The sequence below is a fragment of the Giraffa tippelskirchi genome, chromosome 8 (genome assembly GCF_054371585.1).
Source record: "Giraffa tippelskirchi isolate mGirTip1 chromosome 8, T2T-mGirTip1v1.2.pri, whole genome shotgun sequence".
Taxonomy (NCBI): domain Eukaryota; kingdom Metazoa; phylum Chordata; class Mammalia; order Artiodactyla; family Giraffidae; genus Giraffa; species Giraffa tippelskirchi.
In genome coordinates, this window is record NC_137282.1 from 150,515,362 (window position 1) to 150,526,088 (window position 10,727).

Below are 10,727 nucleotides of genomic sequence, written 5' to 3' on the forward strand. Positions count from 1 at the left end.
GTACTATGGGATTATTACCATAACAGAGATCATAGAGGATAAAGACCAGGAATAAGCAGAGACCTTGGAGCCAGGCTCCTTGGGTTCAATCTCACCTGCCTCCCTCCTCAGTGGAGCCCAGAGCTAGCCTTTTAACCCCTCACTGTCTGCTTCTTCCTGTGAAGAATAAGCATGATAATGATACCCACTTCACAGGTTATATGGATAATGCGCTAATATGCGTAGAGCACTTAGTTTAGTGCCCTCCACGCATGGGCACTTGATAAACATTAGCTATTATTATCCCATAGACCAGAGACTGCTGAGAGGCAGCGCTGAAGCCAGATCTGGCCTAGAGACCTATTTTGTTTGGCTTGCACATTTTCCTTTTTAATTGAGCCAACATTTAAAAACTGGTAGATTCCTGGCCATTTTAAGACTCTTGAAGCCCTGGCAACAAACACAGCCTGCTTTCCCCTCTGGCAAGCATCACCTGGGGCGGGGTCCCTCAGCACTCTTCAGAAAGGGCATTTCTCCTCTGCTCAAGACCAACCGCCATGCTACTTATTCTCACCTTCCCATACCCCCCTGGCGGCTCACACAGTAAAAAATCTGCGTTCGATCCCTGGGTTGGGAAGATCCCCTGGAGAAGGGAATGGCTACCCACTCCAGTATTCTTGCCTGGAGAATCCCACAGACAGAGGAGCCTGGCGGGCTATGGTCCATGGGGTCGCGAAGAGTCAGACACTACGGAGGGATTAACACTTTGACTTTCCCATACCCCCGGCCCTTGCAGGAAGGCAATCTCTATTCTAGACCAATCATCCCAATGTATCCAGTGTTAGGTCTGAATATTTCCCTGTATGGACGCCGGTCCAGCTGGTCTCCTTATGCCTACTTCCCGCCTCCCTATTTGGCCTCGCGATGTCTCCCCAGCCATGATCAGCCTCCCCAGCCCTCCCTGTCCACCTAGTCCAGAGGTTCCAACTGAATGCACATTAAAATGACCTGGGACACTTTCAAAATCTCCTCACGTCTAGATGGGGGTATTTCTCCAAAGTGCCCAGGTGATCCAGAAGTACGCCTGCACGTGTTCTAAGGTTGGTGACCACGGGAGCCATGGCCTCCCCATTCTGCCAGCCCAGTGGGCACGTCCTGTCGACACTGTACATCCAAGGACGAGAAGAGTCGTGTTTTCCTTCCGACTCCTGTTTAGTCTTGCCTGCGACTCAGCTTGTGTTTAAAGCCTGGCTCCCCAAACAGACTGTAAACTCAAAGAGTGGGTGGATCGCACACCTCATACTTCTTTTGCGTCCTCGACAGGAAGAATGGGGTGCCAAGCACACCGTGGCTGCCTGATGAAAAGGCTTATTCTCGATGGAGAAGCCATGGCAAGGACAACATGAAGACAAACCACAGGCTGGTTTTCTTGAAGCTTGTGGGTTTGGAGGAAGAGCGAGTCAAGGGCACTGCTGATGGGGATGGAAGGTGAACTAAGATGTGCTCCAGGAAGGAAGCAAGCAGGAACTCAAGGAAGAGAAAGGGGCCCGAGGCCCCGGGAATCAGGGGAGGCTCAGTGCAGAATGTGTCCTTGATAGGCCCCCAGGAAGGGCCAAGAAGAACAAGCAAATACATGCATTAGAGAGAAAGCTCCTGGCGAGCTGCAGTCCACGGGGTCACAGAGTTGGACATGAGTGAGTGAGCGACTGAACAACAAAGGAGGAGAGCAGCAGCACCTTAAACGCTGCACCCACCAGCATCCCAGCTGGGAAGAAGAACGGGAAGGGCGAGATTTCCCAGGACCTCAAATGGTAGGGAGGAGGTTGTAATTAATTTGATAAGTCATTCTAGCATCCTTCTATAAACGTCAGGCAGAGGGAGAGGTGAAGGGTAAGTGGGAGGAACAGGCAAACACACCAAACCACTGGGCGCTGCCAGCTGGAGATGAGAAAGGCAGAGGGGGGGCCCAGAGGCAGACCCCCTCCCCCAGACTGACTTGGGGACCTCCCCATCCTGCCGGGGCCCAGAGACCTCAGACATCCTGATCGCCGCCATTCTGTCTTAAGCCCTCGCTTACTGTACAGGAGTGACATCACTTTAATAGTTGCAACTTTTGTAGCACAGATAACCACAGAAATAAAAATTCTAGTCATTAAACTATTACTACTGAGAGGGCTATTATAATAAAGAGCTTATTTTTCTGCTCTTTCTCCCAAGTCCATGCACAATTTATAAAGACATACAAAAATCCTGAAGAATACTTTAGGAGAACCCGCCTCGTGCTTCACTGCTCCTCCCCATCACCGTCATTTTTAGAGGCGTCTCTGGGTTTGGATGAACACTGGGGCTGGTTCTGAAAATAAACCACTGGAGAAGGGGCCTGAGAGACAGCCCTGAACAGAAAGAGCAATTCCATCAGGAATCCACCAAGTCCTTCCCATGGGCCAGGCACTGGTCTAGACACCTTACGACATGAACTCATTTAATCTTCCCGATCCCATGAGGTAGGTACGATCATTTCCCCATTTTACAGGGGAGGAAATGAAGATGCAGAGGTTAAGCGGGTTTGCCCAAAGTGACACAGTTGGTGAGAGAATAACCCAGACACTAGCTTCACGCTCCATCGTCTGAATCTTCTACTTGGCTGCCGTTTACTTTGCCCTTTAGGTGGAGGGTATGGGTTCGGTACCTCGTTCACCTCTCCTAAGGGCCGCCAAAGCCAGAAAGGCTCAGAAGGGATGGGGCCACAGGACGGCTGCTCGGGTTCTATTTCTGGAGCCTCAAAGCATCAGACACAGAAAAGGGGAAAGGGAGGGGCGAAGTCTACAGGCTCGGAGTGGACCTCCCGTGACCCCCAGTGTCCAGAGCTGCAACATTCAGGATCATGAAAACTAGAGCTCAGAGAAGCCCTTCTCAGCAGTCAGGCTGGAGGAGTCAACAGGATCCCCTGGGTAGCCAGGCATGAGCTGGCTGGGAGCACCAAGGGTGGTTAGCTCCCCCGCTTCCTGAGAGATGGACTCCATCCTCCATAGTCCTCCAGGGGAAATCAGCTTCACTGTTGACCACAGGTCTCACCAACAGGTGCCCTGATCTAGACTGTACCTGCAGGTGGCGCCTTTCTGATCTGTGGATTATAGACCAGCCTTATATCTCCGCCTCCTAACTAGTCAGTGGACTACCGCCACATGGGATTATGTTTCACTTTTGGGCTTCAGGGCTTGAAGTGATTCTATTTTTACGCTTTCTCAATTTCAGGCGTAAAAGAAGACGTTTTAAGGAAATTAGTTCTGGCTTTTAGGGGATGAGGACTTCCTCTGAAAGAGTTAAACTGACCGGCCATTCTGTTTAGCCAGCAATCTTCAAAGAAGGCAGGGCACCTGGTCTAAGGTCACTAGGCAAGGGCCCCTGACCTCTGAAAAGCACAGCAGTCACCCAGAATGTGGATGGCCGGGACAGACCTCCCAACACCAGAGCTACGGCATGCCCCTCTCCCAAAGAGGATGGCAAAAATCCTTCCAGGTTCTATTCTCAGTGAAGTATATGTTTCACTTTCCGAGCACCGGAAGTGTCATATCCACACAAGTCTGCAAATAACACATAAAGCTTTAAACATGCTACTATCACGTTTCTATGAGTCAGTCATTCCTTCTGTTTTTTTTTTTAATTCCCTTTCACTGAACATCTAAAGGAGCTTCGCTTATTTTGTATCTTTGAGAATGAGCTGTTACTCTAAAGCCAACTGTTCAAAGGACACTTTTGTATGTGTCTATTTTCAAAAAGTGTAACCATTCTTGAAGGCAATCTAAAATGTATTCTAACTCATCCCAATTTTCCCATACAGGGCACATGGGACACAGTTAACTTTCTCTTGGCGAATGAGGCTTCTAAGAATTCAAGTCTCCGGTTTCAGTTCTGGCTTTGTCACTAGTTAGCTTGTGACCTTGGGTAAGTAACTCAACTGCACTGGGTCTTAATTTCCTCACCTGTGAAACGAAGGGCACTGGGTCACATGATGATTCTTGCTTTTACAGCTCCCACATGTTATGATTCAAAGACCATCAAGAACATCAATTATTGCCTGTGCTAATTATAAGACTTGTTATAAGAATGCTGCCAGGACACTAGAAATGGCCCCAGACGGTTGGGCTAAAGTAATAGAAAGCAGACGGAAGTCAATTACTTTTATTCTTCCTACCTCCTCCAAAGTCCTCTCTATTCTATCAGCTGTCTGTTCTATCAACCTCCACTGACATAAACCTAAGCAGTGGTCTGTTTCACCCAGGTTCTCCAGCAAAGCAAGGTACACAGGCTTTGTGATTACAATCTGGTGACCAGGGGGTTTACCTCTTTGATCTGGGAGTTTGGGCACCCCTACTGTAGATGACCGTAGCCGCCACAGCAACAAGACTGATCCCCAGTTAAGGTTGGAGCGGCCTAAGAACACATCCTTGTAACTCACACATTCTTTGAGTTCTAAAAATGCATTGCTTTGAGGGAAGAGGGCTTGAAGCAAAAGTGACAACAGAAAATAAACCAGTTTCCTTTTTACTGATGCAGAAGCTGTATGTATGATCCCTCTATGTTATCCCCACTGTCACCTTTGTGGATTCCTTGACCCCATCCCAGTTGCTGCCTTTTTGTCTCTTCTGTTGTACAACTTGTCCTTGTGTAAGATACATTTTCCAAGTCACTCTTGGAAGCCAAAGAGGGGGTCAGGGTAGGAGGAAGGAGATACCATTGGTGGTTTCCTATTCTCACTGCTTTCCCAGTCAGCTGGCCTTCTTAGTCCCCTGAAAAATGATTAGTTAAAAAAAAAGTTTCTTAGCCATTGTAAATACAGTACCCAAAACACTATTTTTAAGCTGCTAACAAGCATGAGAAATATGCATTAAACCACATGCTTAGTACCTGAAAGAATTCAGGGAAGTTCTTCTATTTAAAAACTAAAATGAAACAGAGCATCTGATAAGAATTGCAATCTACCTTCTTTGCCATGCTCTATTTGTGGTGGTTTCATGTGCATCTAGGAGGGACATGATTTAGTGAGCACAGGCAGCGGTTGATTTTTCACTCATCCTAGTTTAAAATGTTAGTAGAAAGTAGGTGGTTAAAAAAGAATTGGAGTTGGTCAGCCTAGGATAGTGGATGAAAACTGGACATACAAATGGAATATATGTAACTCATGTCAAATTAGAAAAGCAGCCAGAAAATCAACTATGAATATTTGAAGCCTTGCCAAATGGGTCCAGGTCCTTTCGAAAGAGGCTAAAGGTATGGATGGTGTATTGCTGAGAGTGGCAATAAAAGACAACTATGTATTATACCTGTAAGAAATGAGAATAAAATCCACTTTTCTCTACAACCTTTCAATCTCCAGGTGCTGTTATTTATTCATGTCTAAGCTTAGAGTATTATTTTCTGTTTTCAAGTTAGCTTTTACACAACACAACATTAATCTCAGAATCTACTCTTCCAAGTATTACACAAGGTGACGATTTATAGAAAAACAGAAAAAAAAAAAAAAATCCTTTCCTGTTCGCAAGCTTGGGTTCCTTAGCTCACAGAGCCACATTTAAGAGTGCTTTGTTTCAGAGGATGATTAGAGTGGCACCATGGGTACTGATTATAGTGGAGCTATTTGTACTGCCCGAGTCTGGGCACTGCATTATATTAAAACTTCCATTTTGGGGTATGTAGTGACTAAAAATTCTCTCCTAGCTTAAACTTGGCACCAACCATCTATCTCAGCAGAAGCAAGATTATTGAGTACAGAACCACAGGAACCCAGCATTTTTCTTCTTTTATACTCATACAGGGGAAAAAAAAAAAAAAGACTCAGCTGTAGCACCTATGGTTTCTCCATTCTTACACGGAAATTTCAAGCATTGTGGGTTCCTTCCCGAAGTCTAATCAGCGGGTTGCTGTGACTGGATCAAATTAAATCAGATGTGACAGGTCATTGTCTCTTGCATTAATAGATTCCAAACTTTCTAGAAGTGGGATGAAATCATTCAGCTGCTTTTTAGCAGAGGCAGAAAATGATGAAGCCCTTTCTGTTCTAGAAAACAGCGCTTGTTGACTCTGGTTTCTCTAGATCCCTTCTGTGTCCAACAGCTCATCATCTAGAAGTGCATTTACCTGGTGCATGTCTTTGACATGGCAATGATGAAGAGCTCAGCTCTACAGAAGCTACAGAGCACAGGCTGCACCCAAGGATGGTAGGTCCCTAGGATCAAGGGAAGAGCAAGGCCAGAAAGTGAGGGTGAGTTGATCTAGATTTGTCACAACTCAAGGCACAAGCTCATGCTGGGGTAGTACATTACCGCCATCTCTAACACAGGCCTGTCCTAGTGACGTGTCCCTATTTTATCCATTCTTGAGATCGCCGTGACATATGGATTTAAAAACTCAAGTTAATTAGGTATAAATAGTTATGTATCACTTTAGAAGAGTTTTAGCCATTTTACTCACACATGTCAACAAAGGGGCAGTGTGCACATGTTCTTACATTATTTCTCTGGGTTAAAAAAAACAACATTTCTGGATATTCATTTTATTAGGCATCTACTACTTGCCTGGTTCAGCGCTAAGTGTTTTTATTGCCCCTATTTTACAGTGGTGTTGTGAGAAAGATTGTTATTTGCCTAAGATCTGATGACTTGTAAATGACACAAGCAATTGCAGCTAGTAAGGCAGTACTACATGTGTATATATATTATATAAATATATAATATATATACAAATAATAGATACACACATATATATGGATTTTTTCAACATTAAAAAAAAGGTGAAGAGTATGCTCTTAGTTTTAAATTCCAAAGACAGAACATGGAAATCAGAACCAGGTAGGTCTGCAACTCTGGCAACCTCAACAGGATTTCTCAACCTGTCTTGGATGGAAAGAGTTTAAATGATCTCTTTGCTCAGCCAATCACTTAGCTCTCCCCGTGCTGTCTCTCCTGCTTAGGGAAAGAAGATCAACAAAAGTTCAAGACTTAAATAGAGGGCTAATACAAGAGAAAAAAAAAAAAGAAACCAAACTTTATATACAGTTTTCTTGTCTTTAGAATAACAATCTCATGAAAAGGAGGACAAAGTTTTGAAATAGCTTGGAAGGTGGTGAGGGTAATTTTCTATACTTAAATACAATGAACTACAGAGAAGTTTGGCTACACACTCTGAAAGACTCGGCCCAAGTGGGCTAAAATTCAAAAGTTAAAAGAAAAAAATGAAAAACCGGTGGTCTTGCAATTTCCCATGATCAAAACTACCCTCCCATAAATCTGAATCCAATCCCAGAAGTATGTCAATAGCGGGTTGTTTCAGATTAGGTTTATGATATAGGGGCAGAACCGAGTAGGGGGCATATATGCTTGAAATATATCCAAGCGTGTTTAGGTCAAGTCAGTAATAGTATTTAATGCCAGTAAAAGCGTGGCATATTCTTGTGACTGAGAATCCGGCACAGTGGATACTGTATGTGTGAGCAGGTCCTATACTCTTTTCCCCCCTGCTGGCAGACCCTAGTCACTAAACGCGATGAGAGCTTCTGTGACTGAGAAGGTATCACACATCCCTAGCAAGTATCTCCGGAGCTGAAAAGCACTTAAGATCCAACTCGAGGAGAAATTGAGAAGAGTCAGGAAATAAAATATTTCATTCTTCCCAGACCCATCTCTTGCCCCCTAAGTGCTGCCACTCTTAAAGACCTCTGCAGAATCTTGAGTCTCCCCGAATTTCAGCCCATTCGGAGCCGAGACAAGGTGAGGTCAACCCACCATTTATCTAAACTGGGTCTGGTTCGTTTCTAGCCTCGTGGGGGCCAAGCCTCACCACGAGGGAGAAGACTGGAGGCATGGAGGAAGGGAATGCAGGCGAGAAAAGGAGAAAGGGGGAAGACCTCCCGGCCACACTTCTTTCTAGTATCAACAAAAAAAGAAGCCGCATACTGACCTAAATCATCTCTCAAAGACGCTTTATAAATTACAGGGACAAAGGGAGGGGGTGGCGGGTGGCCTGGGAATCCTACAGACACCCTACCCTCTGACCCGCCCCCCTCCCCCTCCAGCACAAGGGAAGGAAGACAGAAAACAGAGCTCAACTCGGCCATCGGCGAGAAGCCCCCCTCCGATCGCCCATCCCTCGGCCCCCCTAGGAAAAAATCCACGTAAACGCCATACCCACCCCCTGGGGCGGACACTCCTGCCCCCGGGGTTCCTAGAATCGGAGGCCGGGGCATTTACTTAGTTACATTTTTCTTGCTTACTCATTTCCCTCGAGCACCCAACCCCCCGTTCCCACTCCAAAACCCCGCTCAACCGCCTCCCCTCACGGCTCCAGCCCCCCAGCAGAATCCAGTGCCCCCGCGGCGGCGGCGGCCCCCCGAGCCGTCCCGGTCACTAACCTGCTGCTGTAAGGGCATTTCCGAAACCAGCCTGGCTCCGAGGGGGAGGTGGGGGGTGCCGGCTGGAGAGGGGGCCCGGAGGGCCGAGCGGACCGGCGGCGCCGGGCGAGGGCGGGCGCCCGTGGAGGGGGGGGGTGCCGGGGAGAGGAGAGGGAGGGTGGCCGCGCGGGGGCGGGTGCGAGGGCGCCGGGACGGTCCCAGGCCAGGGAGCCGGCGAGCAGGAGGAAGTGGGTGCCCCCTCTCCCCCTCCAGCGCCCCCTCCCGCCGCCGCCGCCTCCTCCCCAGTCACAGGCGCGTCCTCCGCGCACGTGTGCGAAACGTCACCGGCGGGTCCCGGGGAGAGGGACAGACCCAAGCGGCGGGACGGGAACACGGCTGCCCCCGCCCTCCGTCGCCGGGGGGCGGAGAGGGGGACAGGGCGGGGGGAAGGAAGGGTTAAGGGGAGAGGCGGGTCAAGGGCAGGCCCGGGGCCCGGCGAGGAAGGCCCGGGCGCTCGGGCCACGCGGGCGCCGCCGCGGCCACCGCCGGGATGCACCCAGGCCGGGGCCGCCAGCCCGCGAGCCCCTCACCCCCAAGACAGCCCACGCCCGGGCCCGCACCCAGCTCCCTGCTCCACCGTCCCCCTCCAATCCCCCCAGCCCCTTTGTTGCCGGGAGTTAACAGATCCCCAAATGTGTCAAAGCGCAACCTGGCAGAGCCCCTGCACTCCAAGCACGCCTTAGGGACCCCCGGCTGCCAACGGGCCTCGGAGGCCGGAAGGGGGGGGCATCACCCCCAGGGCCCCCAGCCCGGTTTTCACCCCCCGGAGTCTCCCACTCCCCAGTTCCCTACTCCCTCCTCCACCCCCTTCTCCATCCGGGGCGTGACCCCTTCCTACGCCCGAGAAAGAGGAAGCTTCGAGTTGGAGGGGAGGGGAGAGTGGGGGTAGGGAAAAGTGCAGGAAAAGAGGAGGAGGGGGGGCGGCGAAAAGTTTCGGAGTGTTTGATGTGGTTCGCGCCAAGGCGATCCCCGCCGCCCCGTGCTCGCGGCGGAGCCCCCCGGCCCTCCGGGCGCTGGCGAGGGGCAACGCACGAGTCTTGAACAATAAACCCTCGCTGGAGGGGCAGCCACCGAGGCTCGAGACGCTCGGCCCCACGCTCCCCGCCAAGGGTGGCCCGCAGCGCGCCCACCACCCCGCGCAGTGCGAGCCCACCTCCCGCCCGGGCTGGGGACGGTGGGGACGGGAGGGCATTTACCGGAGGGCCGCCGCCGCCGCTGCCGCCGCGTCCCAGCGCTGGTGGCTGCTGCAGCAGCCCGGCTCTGCCGGAGGGTCCGTGCGGCGTGGTGTAGATGAGGCTGCCAGCGGTCTGCTCCACGCCGGGGGCACTGGGGAGGAGGGGGCCGGCGGCGACGGCGCCGCTTTGGAGGGAGGAGGAACAGGAGGTGGTGGAAGTGTTCGTGGTGAGGATCTGGATGTACGCGCTCGGGGCGGCGGCGGCGGCGGGGAAGCCGGGGCTGGCTAGCAGTGCCCTTTTGTCCATGGAGGCTGCAGCGGCCGCGGCGACGACAGCCGCCCCCTCCCCACCCCCGGCGGTCACCAGGTACTGCTCCAGGGCGGGCTGGATCCCCTTTCTCATCTCTCGCTCCTGCTCTTTTTATTGCTATGGTAATATTAACGTATTGTTTGCAATTTCTTTTATTATTTGCAGTCGGAGTTTCCAAGTCTCTCCTTCTCTCCTCCCCGCCCGGCGCTTCCGAGCCCCTTCTCTCTCTTTTCTTTTTATTTTTCCGCACCGCACGGGCCCCGGGGGCCAAAAATAATCGGGGCCCTGGAGAGAGGAGGGTCCCGGCCGCACGGATATCGGGCCCCGAGGAGGGATGGAGGCGTCGGGGGCGGCCGATGCAATGGATTGCGAGGCGGCGGCGGCAGCCCGGGTGTTGCGGCCGGCAGCTGAAAAATGGCTCCAGGAAGCTGCTGCTGACAATGAATGAAGGGATACGGTTTACGCGCCAAGGTCCTCCCGCGAAACTCAGATTTCCCGCCGGCTTTTCAAACCATATTTGCATATCCCCGCCCCTCAACCCGCCGAGGACCGTTCCCACAGCCCATTGGGCCTCTGTCTCAATCCTTCCGTCCCAATCGTGGAGCAGGGCCGCGACTTGCCGCTTTCAATTGGCTGCCGCACAGCATGGTTGCCGGGGCGACAGGGCCCCTATTTGCATAGGCTTCCTTGATTGGCCGGGACGGAGTGTGGATTTTAGGAGGTGGGGGTAAAGTCCGCCTTCTCTCCCACGGAAGACCACGCCTTGTACAGGCTCCTCCCCCGTCCCCGCCCTCCAGCCGGGCGGGCGCTGCTGACCT

At 51.2% G+C, this 10,727-nt stretch overlaps 1 protein-coding gene across 3 annotated transcripts in view; it reads right to left on the reverse strand.

The window, feature by feature from the left end:
• Positions 1 to 10,365, reverse strand: part of E2F3 (E2F transcription factor 3) — an 81,577-nt gene extending 71,212 nt beyond the window's left edge. Inside the window, exon 1 of one of the 3 annotated variants that reach the window (XM_081518054.1) lies at positions 9,622 to 10,365. In XM_081518054.1, coding sequence (XP_081374180.1) covers positions 9,622 to 10,002 — 381 coding nt within the window. In that variant the 5' untranslated portion in view covers positions 10,003 to 10,365. Of the gene's footprint in view, positions 1 to 8,386; positions 8,682 to 9,621 lie in introns of those variants that run through there. The other 2 variants (XM_081518053.1, XM_081518055.1) reach the window with 2 other exon arrangements.
• Positions 10,366 to 10,727: the final 362 nt, after the last annotated feature.